This window comes from Setaria italica, chromosome II, assembly GCF_000263155.2.
Source record: "Setaria italica strain Yugu1 chromosome II, Setaria_italica_v2.0, whole genome shotgun sequence".
NCBI lineage: Eukaryota > Viridiplantae > Streptophyta > Magnoliopsida > Poales > Poaceae > Setaria > Setaria italica.
This window is the reverse complement of record NC_028451.1, coordinates 10,929,157-10,944,097: the sequence shown is the minus strand read 5'-3', so window position 1 is coordinate 10,944,097 and position 14,941 is coordinate 10,929,157. Positions and strand designations below refer to the sequence as shown.

Sequence of the window (14,941 nt, the reverse complement as noted above, 5' to 3'; positions counted from 1 at the left end):
TTAAAACCAAATTTATCCGAGGAGAACAAAAGGAAAAACAATTTCATTCAGAGTGAAGTCGAGCAAGTCTAAATGTTTTTGGGGAGTATCCACAGCATATTTGGTTCACCTTTCTACAGTTTTTTTACTTGGCCAGTCGCGCTCGTACGCATTCGAAAGAGTGAGGTTTACTAGTAAATAACCAATAGCTCATCTGCTCGGCACCAACCATGCTTTAGAGTTACCATGCACTTGTTGCCTCCCAACTGCAGTATCCAAGTCGTGAGCAGAGTAAGCTATATATGTGCACAGTCTCCACATGCTGCATCTTCAACCTCTAGCTAGCTGATCGATCTCTGGTACTCACCAATCACCATTATTTCTCCCTTGTAATCCCGCAAAGGAACAACTTCGTTCACAGGACGATGGTGAGCAACGACCTCGACACGGCAGCTGCCAAGCAGGCGTCGTCCATGGCCCCCAACCCCGGCAAGGCCACGATCCTCGCCCTCGGCCACGCCTTCCCGCAGCAGCTGGTGATGCAGGACTACGTCGTCGACGGCTTCATGAAGAACACCAACTGCGACGACCCGGAGCTCAAGGAGAAGCTCACCAGACTCTGTAACAATAATGCACTCGCTGGATCTGTCAAGACTTCTTGGTGATCTGCTTTTCCATGGATTCAGATGTGATAAACTCGGTATCGCAGGCAAGACGACGACGGTGAAGACCCGGTACGTGGTGATGTCGGATGAGATCCTGAAGAGCTACCCGGAGCTGGCGCAGGAGGGCCTGCCGACGATGAAGCAGCGTCTGGACATCTCCAACAAGGCGGTGACGCAGATGGCGACGGAGGCGTCGCTCGCATGCGTCCGCTCCTGGGGCGGCGCGCTGTCCTCCATCACCCACCTCGTCTACGTCTCCTCCAGCGAGGCGCGGTTCCCCGGCGGCGACCTCCACCTTGCGCGCGCCATGGGCCTCAGCCCCGACGTCCGCCGCGTCATGCTCGCCTTCACCGGCTGCTCCGGCGGCGTGGCGGGGCTCCGCGTCGCCAAGGGCCTCGCCGAGAGCTGCCCGGGCGCGCGCGTCCTCCTCGCCACCTCCGAGACCACCGTCGTCGGGTTCCGCCCGCCCAGCGCCGACCGCCCCTACGACCTCGTCGGCGTCGCCCTCTTCGGCGACGGCGCGGGCGCCGCCGTCGTCGGCGCCGACCCGGCCCCGCACGAGCGCCCGCTCTTCGAGCTGCACTCGGCGCTGCAGTGCTTCCTCCCCGGCACGGACAAGACCATCGAAGGCCGGCTGACGGAGGAGGGCATCAAGTTCCAGCTGGGGCGGGAGCTGCCCCACATCATCGAGGCGCACGTCGAGGAGTTCTGCCGGAAGCTGATGGCGGAGCGGGAGGGCGGCGGCGGCGAGGAGGAGATGGGCTACGACGACATGTTCTGGGCGGTGCACCCCGGCGGGCCGGCGATCCTGACCAAGATGGAGGGCCGGCTGGGGCTCGGCGGCGACAAGCTCCGCGCCAGCCGGTGCGCGCTCAGGGACTTCGGGAACGCCAGCAGCAACACCATCGTGTACGTGCTGGAGAACATGGTGGAGGAGACCCGCCGGAGGAAGGCGGCGGCCGCGGCCGGGGACAGCGACGGGGATGACTGCGAGTGGGGGCTCATCCTGGCGTTCGGCCCGGGGATCACCTTCGAGGGCATCCTTGCCAGGAACCTGCAGGCGCCTCCGCGCGCCTGAACTGCTGATGTGGTGTTGGTGTTGGCGTTCGCGTGCGCCTCTGTTCGTCTCGTCAAGTGTTGAAGGTGTTAGTGTTTCGTTTCATTGCTTTGTGTGTGAGAGAGAGAAGGAGAGAGCAATTAACAAGCAATATTGTCATTTGTTTACATTACCAGTGGAATATCTCAAAAGTGTAATAAAAAGGTTCAGGTCACTTCATTTGTCACAACATCATTAGTGTTTATTTTGACAATGAGTTTTAACAACTTTGCTAATGCAGATTAACAAAGAACACATAAATGCTACCTGTTGCAGTTGGCTCTGTTCTTCAGCAGGGCATCTTGAAGCCCATGTACTGGCCGCTGGTGTACTCCTCCCAGACGCGGACGGCTCAGGAGCACGCGATCACCACGGCGCTGAGGGCCAGGATGCCGGCGACCATGAACACGATCAGCGAGGTCCTGCCCGACGAGACAATTAAATTTCTTAAGGGCATGATAAAGTTAATTCCTTTTCAAAAGTTAGATAATGGTGCTGTTATTTTCTGACCAACGTTGTTAATAACTGTATCATGATTTAAAAAAGTTTTGATGCTTTTATTTCTATTTCTGCCCAACGGTGATATAGTTTTAAATTGCATAAACAGTTGTATGTTTTATTTTTTGACCAACGTTGGAAATAAATCATGCAATTGTTGTTATGATCTCACCTTGGATTGCAAATTTCAGGATTATTCAACTTAATGGCTTGTCTCAAAGAGATACCCATTCTGAAAGGAAACAACCATGTAGAGTGGAGGAAGAAGATTGATTTCTCCTTCGTTTGTGGAGAAGTTGACTGGGTGGTGACTACACCGCGGCCAAAAGCTCCAGAGAAGCCGGTGAGGGCTGAAGGTGATGATGATGCTGCATGGCAGCAAAAGGAAAGGGACTATACTCCACTAGAGTTGGCATATACCCTTGAAAACAAACAGTGGACCACTGCCAACAAGAAATGTATGGCTTTGGTAAAGAATACGATTGAGCCTACAATTTTGGGCTCGATCACAGAGTGCGACTCCGTCGCAGAGTACCTACAGAAGATAAGGAATCAGTTCACTGGTTCCTTAAAGATATATGCTACCCAGCTGTTCAAGCAGCTGGCCACAGAGAGGTACACTGGAGGAGGAACTAGCATAAGAGATCACATCTTGAGGATGTATAACTTGGCAGCACAGTTGAAGCCAATGGATCTTAAGCTCAAGCCTGGGCACATTATTCATTTGGTTTCCGCTTCCCTGCTAAAAGAGTTTGACACTTTTGTTGTCAACTATAACATGCAGCTAGAACAGTGGGACATGGAAAAAATGATAGCCATGTGCGTGCAAGAAGAGGATAGAATTAGATCCTCATATGGTGGTTCCTTGCACTATGTGAAGGACAACAGGAAAAAGAATGCTAACTCCTCTTTCAAGGCACGAGGAAAGGCTCCCATGCAGCAGCATCACCAAAAGCCACTCACAGTAGACAAAGATCAGTGTCTACACTGCAAGAAAAAGGGGCATTACAAGAAAGAATGCCCCGACTGGTTAAAGTCGATAATGGCAAAAAGAGGTGAGAACACTATCTCCTTTGTAAATGAATCCTTGTATACACAGTATTCGAAATCTACTTGGTGGATTGACTCAGGTGCAACTGTTCATGTTGCAAATTCTTTACAGGGATTCCGTTCGACGAGGACTACGCAAAGAAGCGAAAGATGCGTTGAAGTCGCAAATGGAGTCCAAGCAGATGTTGAAGCTGTTGGCGATGTCTCTCTAGAGCTAGTTGATGGTTTCATGCTTGTACTTAGAGATGTACTTTATGTTCCTTCATTGCACAGAAACTTGATTAGCATTTCACGTATGGACCATGATGGATATGAATGTCATTTTGGAAATGGAAAGTGTGCCATTTGGTTTGATAATGCATGTGTTGGTGTTGCCATCCTTCACAATGAGTTGTATTTATTATCACTGCGTGAAAAAGTAAATTCTGTGTGTGATGTGAATATGAATGTATCCTTGTCAAAGCAAGAAACAAAGAAAAGAAAGAGAACTCATGAAACATCATCGAAATTATAGCATTATCGTTTAGGCCAAATTATAGCATTATCGTTTAGGCCATATTTCGAGGGGGAGAATAGAAAGACTAGTTAAGAATGAAACTCTTCCTCAATTAGAGTTCTCAGACTTAGAATAATGCGTTGATTGCATTAAAGGGAAGTTTGTAAAGCAAATTAAAAAAGGCGCTAAACGTAGCACAGGAGTTTTAGAGATAATTCACACTGATACTTGTGGACCATTTCCTGTGAAAAGCGTGGATGGTTATGACTCGTTCATAACATTCACAGACGATTACTCCCGTTATGGTTACATTTATCCAATTAAAGAAAGATCAGAAGCGCTAGATAAATTTAAGATATTTAAAGCTGAAGTTGAAAATCAGCATAACACAAGAATTAAAATAGTAAGATCCTACCGTGGGGGGGAGTACTATGGTCGACATACCCCATTTGGCCAAGTTCCTGGACCTTTTGCGAGGTTTTTGCAGGAAAATGGCATAGTAGCCCAGTATTCGATGCCCGGCGAGCCTTAGCAAAATCGAGTAGCTGAAAGGCATAACCGTACACTGATGGATATGGTGCGCAGCATGATGAGTTATTCCACCTTACCATTGGGACTGTGGATGGAGGCGTTGAAAACCGCCATTCACATTCTAAATAGAGTGCCAAGTAAGTCGGTGCCCAAAACACCGTATGAACTATGGACAGGAAGAGTACCCTCACTAAACCACTTGCGTGTGTGGGGGAGCCCAGCTGAGGCCAAAGTATTTAACCCAAATATTGGGAAGCTAGATCCCAAAACAGTGAGCTGCCACTTCATTGGCTATCCGGAAAAATCAAAAGGTTTTCGTTTCTACTGTCCAGACAGATACACAAAGTTTGTAGAAACGAGACACACCATTTTTTTAGAGGATGAAATGGTTAGGGGGAGCATGGTGGCTCGAGATATTGATTTTGAGGAGAAGCGGGTGTGTGCACCTAATCCAATGATTCAGGAACCATTCTTCTCACTACCTGTTGTCCCCGCACCAATAGGTCCTGAGGTCGTGGTGCAAGCACCCGCTACAGTTCCTGATATTGTGGTGCAGGCACCTGCTGTGATTCCACCCGTGGAAACGATGAGTGAAGTTTTAGAACCTATCCTTCAGGAGCCAATTGAACCCATCATTACACACGAGGAAGAGTTGCAGCAGCCACCTCTGAATGATGTGCCACAAGTAGAGGCACAGAATGTGCCCGAAAGTGAGGGGTCTAGAAGGTCTCAAAGAGTTAGAAGATCAGCTATTCCTGATGACTATAAAGTTTATAATACAGAAGAAGTTCATATGGAAGGTGATCCCACTTCATATGAGGAAGCCATGAAAAGTGTTCACTCGTCAAAGTGGCTGGAGGTCATGGAGGATGAGATCAAATCGATGAGTTCCAACAAAGTTTGGGAACTTGAAGAAATTCCTAAAGGAGCCAAAACAGTAGGCTGTAAATGGGTCTACAAGACTAAACGTGACTCCAAAGGGAATATAGAAAGATATAAGGCGAGATTTGTAGCAAAAGGCTTTACACAAAGAGAAGGAATAGATTACAATGAGACTTTTTCTCCTGTCTCATGTGAAGACTCCTTCAGAATCATAATGGCATTGGTTGCACATTTTGACTTAGAGTTACATTAGATGGATGTAAAGACGACATTTCTAAATGGAGATTTAGAAGAAAATATCTACATGAAACAACCCAAGGGTTTTATCATGGAAGGCAAAGACAATATAAGATGTCGTCTAAAGAAATCCATTTATGGATTAAAGCAAGCCTCTAGACAGTGGTATCTAAAGTTTAATGATATAATCAAGAAATTTGGGTTTCAAGAGAATATAGAGGACAATTGTGTCTATGCAAAGTTCAAAAATGAGAAATACATTTTCCTAATTCTGTATGTGGATGATATCTTACTTGCGAGCAGTGATATCAGTCTACTGCAAGAGACAAAGAAGTTTTTATCCTCAAACTTCGATATGAAGAATCTCGGTGAAGCATCATATGTTTTGGGCATAGAAATTCACCGAGATAGAAAGAATGGGGTTCTTGGATTATCGCAAAGGGCATATTTAGAAAAGATTCTAAAGAAGTATAATATGTATGCGAGTAAGGCCACACCTGCTCCCATAGTCAAGGGCGACAGTTTTGGAAATTTTCAATGTCCTAGGAACCAGTACGAGATCGATCAAATGAAAGCGGTTCCATATGCTTCAGCTGTCGGAAGCCTACAGTATGCTCAAGTATGCACTCGCCCTGACTTAGCTTTTGTCACCAGGGTTCTTGGTAGATATCAAAGTAATCCAGGTGTAGAACATTGGAAGATGGTAAAGAAAGCATTGCGTTACGCGCAAGGCACAAAAGAACTCATGCTTACATATAAGAGATCTGATTCCCTAGAGATAAAAGGGTATTCAGATGTCGATTTTGCGGGAGACAAAGATGATAGAAAATTCACGTCTGGATACGTGTTCACTCTCGCAGGAGGAGCTATCTCGTGGAGAAGCTCAAAACAGAAAGTAACTGCGTCATCAACGATGCATGCAGAATTCATAGCATGTCATGAGGCCACGGGGCAGGCGATGTGGTTAAAGAAATTTATACCCGGATTGAGAGTGGTTGATTGTATTCACAGATCACTAAAGATGTACTACGACAATGAGCCAGCAGTATTCTATGCTCACAACAACAAATCAAGCAATGCTTCCAAAACCATTGAGATAAAGTTTTATGTTGTGAAAGATAGAATCCAGGATCGCACTATGAGTCTCGAGCATATAAGAACAAAAGATATGCTTGCGGATCCGCTCACGAAAGGCTTACCACCCAATGTGTTCAGAGAACACTTAGTCGGCATGGGTTTAAGGGAAAGCCTATGATTCCTGGATTGTAAAAGGCCCAAAAGAAACAGAATTATTTCAAAATAGAGAGGTGTGTTGTAGCTGTTGATTCTATCGGCGATTGAGCTGTGACGATGAGGCATGCTCTACATATTAATCTACGATGAAACGAATAAAAGCGAAAAGTGTAAAGTTAAAAGTAAATGATGAGATCAAGGGGGAGAATGTTAGATTGATCTCCTCCCCAATGGGCCCAAAGGCCCATTGGGATCCTGATCCGCGCCCTGATCGGGGGCGCTCACCCTAGCATTGGGTGGTGGGCCCCTATCGCGCAGCGCTATATAAACAGGGTGGGGGCCACGGCTCGGCTCACGAGGTTCGCCGCTGCCAGCCACCCCACCGACACACCTACCGATCTAGGTTTTGCGTAGTAGCGACGGGAAGCACCACTGCCGCCGCGCTGTCAACGCAACTGCACTACGCGTCTCTGCCTTGTGCAGATCTTCAACGACAGAACCCACGATGGCCAGCAGCTCTGCTGCTTCCACCCCTAGGGGTGAAGGTACCCCTATCTCTCTCTCTCCCTCTCGGTTAACACTAGAATGTCATAAACTCTTGTCAATCCCATGAATCTTGGCTAGATGTGTATCTAGAAGTTCTAGATTCTAACCTAACAGAGCGCGGTGATGAGCCACTCTGGGAACGCGACGTTGCACACCACGCCGGCACTGACGCCCAGGAGCAGGCACGGCTACGACACCACGGCGATGCCGCAATTGATCAGCGGCTGCCGGCCGGCGCTATCGCCGCCTCGGAGGAAGAGGGTGTAGAGCACGTTGGACAGCGTGCCCCCCATGACCATGAACGTGGAGAACGCTGTCGCCGTCTTGAGATCCAGCCCCGCGATGATGCTGAGGATCGGGACGTACAGCGAGCCGCCGCCGACGCCGTCGGCGCTGGACATGGCCGTGGCCAGGAAGGAGAGGGTGCACGCAAGAACGGTGCCGAGGTTTCTCTGCTGCGGCAAGCTCCATTGAGATTGGTAGATTGCTGAGTTAGCCGCTCCTGCAGAGGAGGTCAGGAGCTGCGAGGAATTCATCATCTGTTGCCAGTGTTTTGGAGGCGCGCGACGTCGACTTGGAGTTTGCCGTGCTTCTTGTTTTGTAGTCCTAGGTAGATGTCAACTTTGGCCGTGCATTGATGCCAATGGACGACGAGCGATTTGGAAGGAGTTGGATCCGTGTACAAATGTACTCTAGAGATCCACTTGATGCTTGTGATGTACATGGTTCGATTTCCTATCGGTTAGTTTAGAGGTTTATGCTGCTGGAGGCAGAAACAAACAGATGTAGATGATGTCAATCAACAGCTTTGTTTATTTGGTCAACTATCCGTTTAGACAAGTTGTAGGTCTTTGTTGTTTCAAAAATAGAGTGGTGATAATACAAAGCTGCACTATATTCACCTATTGCTGCCTACAGTTCATGATAATTGTGTAGTTCCGCAGCATCACGATTCACAACTTTTTTTTTCTTCCTAACTCCTACAAGCATGGAAAACCTTATCTCCATGGTTTAGGATCTTTGTTATTTTTACTTATTTCATCATGAACGTGCTGCAGTCATTCACTTGTGAATGTTAAGGCTGGATATTGCTCCTTTATCTAAAAAAATCATGAACAAACTAACCATTAAGAATTTTATTACCTATCATACAAATACAACATATTGTTTTGGGCATTTTAGGGATCCACAGGGAACTCATTCAAGATGCAATTCATGGCTATACGGAAAGCCTGAAGGAGCAGCTGCCACTGGACCTCCTCAAGTATAGGTAGCTGTGAGGTTTTCCCTTAACATTTTGCTAGCCAATGTTTTTTGGCTACACATATTTTTGTTGCTTCATCGTGGTTGTAGTTTGTTGTTGTTATTGCACTTTTGCTAGCCTAGTTATTTATTATCTATGTGCCAAGACTGGGCTTTACTTCTTCTTTCTTGATGTTATAGGTTTAGACTATGAATATGATATGACGATTGTCAACTAACTTCACTAACCAATGGCTCTTTTGCCTACTTATTTGAAAAAATTACCCACCAAGTTAAATTGTATGACCTATTTAAAAAAAATAAAGATCTATGTGCTTTCATGGTGGGCTAGCTTAATCTAGATTGCATTTTTAATTAGGCAATTAATGTGTCATTTCAACTCTTATTACTTTGACCGTTTTGCTACTGTGTTGATTGCGTTGTTTTGGGAATTTTATAGTCTTGTTCCTATTCCCTCCGTTTTTATTTATAAGGCACACACGCATATCAACATTTAAACTTTGCAATCTTTGATCCATAATTTAATTATTATTTTTTTCTTTTTATAATGTAAACTTTATAAGGAAGTTGCGGCGGCACGGGAAGGCAGCAGGGCCGGGCGGGGCCAGCAGCAGCGACGCGGTGGTGTGGGCCCCGCGTGGGGGGGGCGGTGCAGGCAGGGGAGTGAGGCTAGGATTTGGGTTTGATTGGATTTGATGGACCTCATTTATTGCACTAGTCTTAAACATTGGAAGATAACTCCAATAAAATCTTCCGGAAGATGATAGGATTTCTGGCTTGCTCTGGCTGCTGCATTGGTGCGCTAGGTGGTGCGGATTGCTGGGCCGGTAAAGCGTATTGTGATGGGCTTTCGTGGACTTATAGTTATACTTCTTATACATCTTCTTATACATCTTCCGAAAGATATATAGGGCCCCCAAAGCTAGCGGGTGCTGTGTGGGCTAGCCTAATGGGCTAACAAGACCCGTGAGCGTGATGCACGGAAGAGAAAACTTGTTTTGGACCCAATCAATAACTTAGCACATTTATCTATCTATATTAGTATAGACTAACCTTATTGTACTATATCATTACTATGTTAATACTAGACACTAAGAAGCTGTCACGTTAATATAGGAGAGAAAATGAAACTAACCATATTCACTGTGGGCTGAGTTATAACCTGATCATATTAAATATTATATACAATTCAACCGCTACACCGGACAATATATTTACCGCTTGGCAAATTAAAAAGTTTATCCTTGAGTATCCAGGCTAGGAAATAGAGTCAAGAATTCGAAAACTGATTAGTAAGAGTTATTAGTCTCAGTACCACACTAATCAATTTCAAGGGCTGTAGAACCAGCACTAAGTAGAGAACTCACCTTCCATGCGCCCCATTTTGTCCCGGTTTAAAGTTGGCCTAGGACAAAAGGTTCACCAACCGAGACTAAAGCTCGGTCACTGGTGCGGGGCTCACCAACCAGGATCTTTTATCCCGGTTGCAAAGGCTAGTGGAAAAAAAAGACCCCCCCTTTTATCCCGGTTGGTAACTCCAACCGGGATAAAAGGTCGAGAGCCTTTTATCCCGGTTTGTAATACCAACCGGGATAAAAGGGGATCTTTTATCCCGGTTGGTGTTTTAAACCGGGATAAAAGGGTCCCCAACGGGGTGGCTAAAAGAGGACTAAATCCCTCGAACCCTTTTATCCCGGTTTGTAACACCAATCGGGATAAAAGGGGGTCTTTTATCCCGGTTGGTGTTTCCAACCGGGATAAAAGGGTCCCCACGAGTTAATACAAAATGATTGCATCCCCTATATAGTCAGATGTGTTGTGTAGGTGGGATGGAAAGGAAGCTACGCGCGAGGCTGGAGGTTGTGGGTTCGAATCCCATGCAGCGCGCACGCGCATATTTCGCGTGAAAAATCGTGTGACTTGTAACTTGCGACGTGCGCGTGTGGGGGGCCCTCCCGGGCCGGGATAAAAGGGGATCTTTAGTCTCGGTTGAGTGACCCGGGACAAAAGACCCCCCTGTCCCGGTTGGTTTATCCCGGATGGATTTTCAGGAGATTTGCATCCTACCAACCGGGACTAATACCGAGTTCTCTACTAGTGCAGAAAACTCGCGCTAACAATCATCTGTAGTTTCATTCATTTATATTCATCTACACATTCTGCTGTGCCAGCTAATGTTGTGGTTACTTTGTTTTCCTATAATCATTAGCACTAACATTATATCAAAGTAGTTTCACAAAAAAAAACATGATATCAAACTAGTACTTTCCGTTCCAAATCGTAGGTCGTTTTGACTTTTCTAAATTTATAGATATTATTATGGAACTAGACATACACTATATCTAGATGCATAATAATATCTATGAATCTAAAAAAGCTAAAATGACCTATAATTTGCAACGGAGGGAGTAGGAAACTATCTCTAGTCTAGTGCTGTATTTACTGGTGTAGGGTGGTATGACCGTATGAGCTGGTAAGTACCTGGTTAGAGTAGAGTGCTAGCATACACCATTGAATATAAAGTTTCGATGTGGCTTCCTACTTGAGTCATAGGAATCTGAAGAAAGAAGAAATAGTACTATGAAAAATTCACACTAATCCAAAATGGAAAATATCCTAGTGGAAACTTTTACATTATATGCTAGCTAGCCTAGTAGCCTGTGCTAATGCACACGGGTTAACGGCTGGTGTCCTAGCTTAATTACTAACATCAGAAATCCAGCAATATATGCATGCACGCAGGGAAGCTATATATCAGGTTATCCACTCTGGCTGCAGGTTCTCCTCCCACCTCGTACTTATGGTTCTCTTCTCCAGCTCCCCATGAAGTAACTTTTGCTGAATAAAATAATTAACTCAGAGATATCGATGATGTTACCAACAAAGAGCAGAGACGTTAGTGACAAGAAATATATGCTTTGTTTTGTGAACTTCATGATCACCAGAGATTACTTTTCAAAAAAAAATGATCACCAGAGATTGTCCATGTCACTTCTGCATATGCAGATCGAACATAAAGATTTCTCATAGGTGTCATGTAAGATTGGTTTTCCGTCAGGGTTGAAAAACTAAAGGCTCGGAATATCCATGGCCACATGCATCGTATTTGAGCAGTAGCTATCACGCACGTAAGCATGCATCAATGATGTGTGGAGCACACTCCCCGCTACCTACTTCCAGGAAACTACATGCCTGATAGTACCCTTTCCAATTCAAACGGAACCGCTAGTTGTATTTTTGTTGGTCAGAAACTAGGATATAAATAAATATTGCATGTATCTAGTCCAAATTCTTCGATCAAAGAAACCCTCTGAAAAGAAAGAAGAGAAGTTGAAGGGAGAAGCGACTTCCTCGTTTTGACTTAGAAACCTTGATCATCAGCCTTCTTGAATGTGCTTGGGGAGCGAGAGAATATCAACCACAAGGAGGAGGGAAAGTCAACACACATAAAAGTTGAAGTTTCCTGAGTATATCCATTGTCAACTTAGTCATTCCTGTTTTAAGCAGCTTGCAAATATACTCCTCCTCCATTATTCAATTGAAAACGAAAGATTGCGCCCCTAGAGAGCCACAGCAGTTTAGCTAAACAGGTGGGCTAAATCTTGTGGGCTAAACTTTAGCCCCCCACTAATCATTTAGTCACTTGGGGGTAGCTAAAATGGACTAAATGGACTAAAAAGTGGTCCCCGGACCACTTTCCCCCCTGCCCCCTCCCCTCTCTCTCCTCCCCTCAATCTCTCTCTCTCCACCCGATCCCGCCACCGCCGCCGCTCGATTCCGCCCAGCCGCCTCCACCTTGCCCACCGCCGGTGCCTCGCCGCCGCCGGCCGGCCCTGACCGCCCCCGCAGCCTCGCCTCGCCTCCACCGGCCCCGACCGCCTCCGCCTCGCCGCCGCCACCCCCGCCGCCTCCACCTCGCCCGCCGCCTCCGCGCCGCCGCCCCCGCGGCCTCGCCTCGCCTCCACCGGCCCCGACCGCCTCCGCCTCGCTCGCTCTGCCTCCGCCTCGCCGCCGCCACCGCCGCCTCCACCTCGCCCGCCGCCTCCACCTCGACGCCGCCGCCGCGACCTCCGGCCGGCCCCGCCCGCCCCCGCGCCGGCCCCGCCCGCGACGGAGGATCCGCCCGTGGAGAAGATGCTGACGGTGAGGGCATCGCCGCCCGTCAAGAACGCAAGCAGGAAGAGAAGGGGTGAAGGAGAGAGAGAAAGCAGGAGCAAATCTGTCTTTTGTCAACACATGTGCTAAAATTTAGCCTCATTCCCAAACACCCTGCAGGGCTAAAGTTTAGCACCCCATTTGATGGTGCTAAAATTTAGTCCAAGGCTAAATTTTAACACCTTGCTTCCAAACAGGGCCTTAATAACATACTATAAGAACTTGGAATTTGAACAAGAACCCTACATGCTGCCCCCCGGCCACCTAAACAATCTCTGTGCAGTCCAGCCACATGCTGCCCCACAAAATTTACTAGCATATGACCAAGCACAGACTAACTGGGATAAAAAAAATATATCGCTGCGTACGTCGCAGGTATTAACTCCCCGGAGAAACGGTGCAGGCTGGATCCGCCGGAGATGCATTACATATTCAGATGACCATTGACTGGAAGAAATCAAGAAACCATGCTGCCGATGATGAAGAACAGTGGGACGGCGCCGCCTCCCTGAGACCGCGATCGAACCTGCTGCAGGCCGGGCCCGCAGCGTTGAGTGCGACGGCGGCGGTTGGATCCGGCCGGGCCGCCGCAGCCGCCGCAGGGATGTGATACGAAGCGAGCGTCAACCGGCCCCGAGGAAAAAAGTGGGGAAGCAGCAGCAGGCGGCGGCGGCTCCGCCGTCCACGTCGTCCGGTCGTCGGCGTATACGGGGCGAGCGAGGCATCGTGGAAGCTTCTTGTCGGCCGGCTCGCTTGTCCGCGATCCAGGAGATCTGTCTCTATGTTTGTTTAAGGAATTCTATAGTGTTATCTATACTAGCTACTATATGACTGGTATGCCATGGCCTCTGTGGGTTATTAGGACACATCAGAGTGGCTACTGCCCTGAGTGACGATAACGACAATAGGAACTACTTGGATTTGAAAATTTGTTTATGTCTCTCTTGGATGATTGTTGTTACTACTAAAAAGGTTGCTTTCTAGAGTCCCAACAAACACCAAATAAACTGTGTTTTTGTTTGCTTCTGATTTCCTTTTTCGGTTGGTTTTAAGCAAATACTTAAGTTTGCTGTCATTAGCAAGGGATCGGATTTGTATTAACATACATATGAAGATTATGAGGCTTTTGCTATCAAGTGGATGGTGCTCGAGATATGTATGTACATGTAGCTAATAATGAGCGCCTCCAAGAAAAACAAAAGCGCCCGTAGTGGAGTGGCTTGCACATCAACAAGGCGTGACGATCGGGTTCGGGATGGCTGGCATGAAAGAGACGACACAGTGGCAAGTGGAAGTGCCTAGTTGTGTGTGGCATCGGAGAAATAGGGTTTCAGCTTTTAGATAAGAGAAGAAGAGTGCAAAATATCGAGAGTGGGGTTAGAATCGTCATTTCAGGGGGTCTAAACATGCATGTACGTACCCTTGCAGTTTCTAAGAAAGAAATAAAGGTAAATATACAAGTGTCCAAAAAAAACACTTGCAATATATATTATCTGTACCTTATATCTTGACAGCTTCAAAACATAATGAGTAAAAAAAAGATAATGCAGATCGATTGCAATCGATGACACTATATCCCCATAGTGCATCCATTTTTGATGATATTATTAATTCTCTCCTGGATTTATCCATGAAGTGCTCCCAAACTTCCACTGTATTATGCCTATTAGAGTTATTTTATTTTAATTAAATTTATAAATTCGGTAAAAAAAAAGCATGTTCAAACAACTTAACTAGTAAAGTACTTTGGTTGTGTCTATACAATTATCAAAAGAACTAATGAAAACTTTCCATGGCTATTATAGGTTAGATGGATTTTTACATGTGTGATGTGTTAACAGAATAAGAAAAACACCAAGTACCCTTTTCAACCATCAATAATACACTGTATTTAATTATGTCTTGGATATATTGAATTCATTGATGTTATATGAAACTACTCAGATATTTTGTCGAAACTTTATTGTCCAAGTCCATCCTTAATGTTGGTAGTTTTCTGTAGTGTTACAGTGTACTAGATGGAGTTCTAGTGTGACTGTACTTGGGTTTATTATTTTTGTAGGACTTTGCATCCGTATCTACTGTTCAATAACTAGTACAGAAGAAATCCGCCATTATGAAAGGAGGGTGGGGAATAGAGGATGACTGATATTAATTTATAGCACCTAAAAAGAAACCTGCAACATGGTGCATTCATGCCAAAAATGTTGAAGGCCAAAAGGGAAAGGTTGCAATCATACTAGTCTTAGATTGATATATAACAATACTTTAAGTTACATGAGCATGTGAGAGCCATTTGCTTTCACTATT

The 14,941-nt window shown here is 46.2% G+C and overlaps 1 protein-coding gene across 1 annotated transcript; it reads left to right on the top strand.

The window, feature by feature from the left end:
• Nucleotides 1–323: 323 nt before the first annotated feature.
• On the top strand, nt 324–1,915 carry LOC101786390 (type III polyketide synthase B). The gene is made up of 2 exons (XM_004955976.2): nt 324–600; nt 689–1,915. The coding sequence occupies exons 1-2, from the start codon at nt 405–407 to the stop codon at nt 1,720–1,722; spliced, it is 1,230 nt and encodes a 409-aa protein (XP_004956033.1). The 5' UTR covers nt 324–404; the 3' UTR covers nt 1,723–1,915.
• Nucleotides 1,916–14,941: the final 13,026 nt, after the last annotated feature.

Coding starts and splice junctions, on each gene's coding strand:
- LOC101786390 (XM_004955976.2), top strand. CDS start 405: ATGGTGAGCAACGACCTCGACACGGCAGCTGCCAAGCAGGCGTCGTCC. Junction 601..688: donor GGAGAAGCTCACCAGACTCT/GTAACAATAATG, acceptor TCGGTATCGCAG/GCAAGACGACGACGGTGAAG.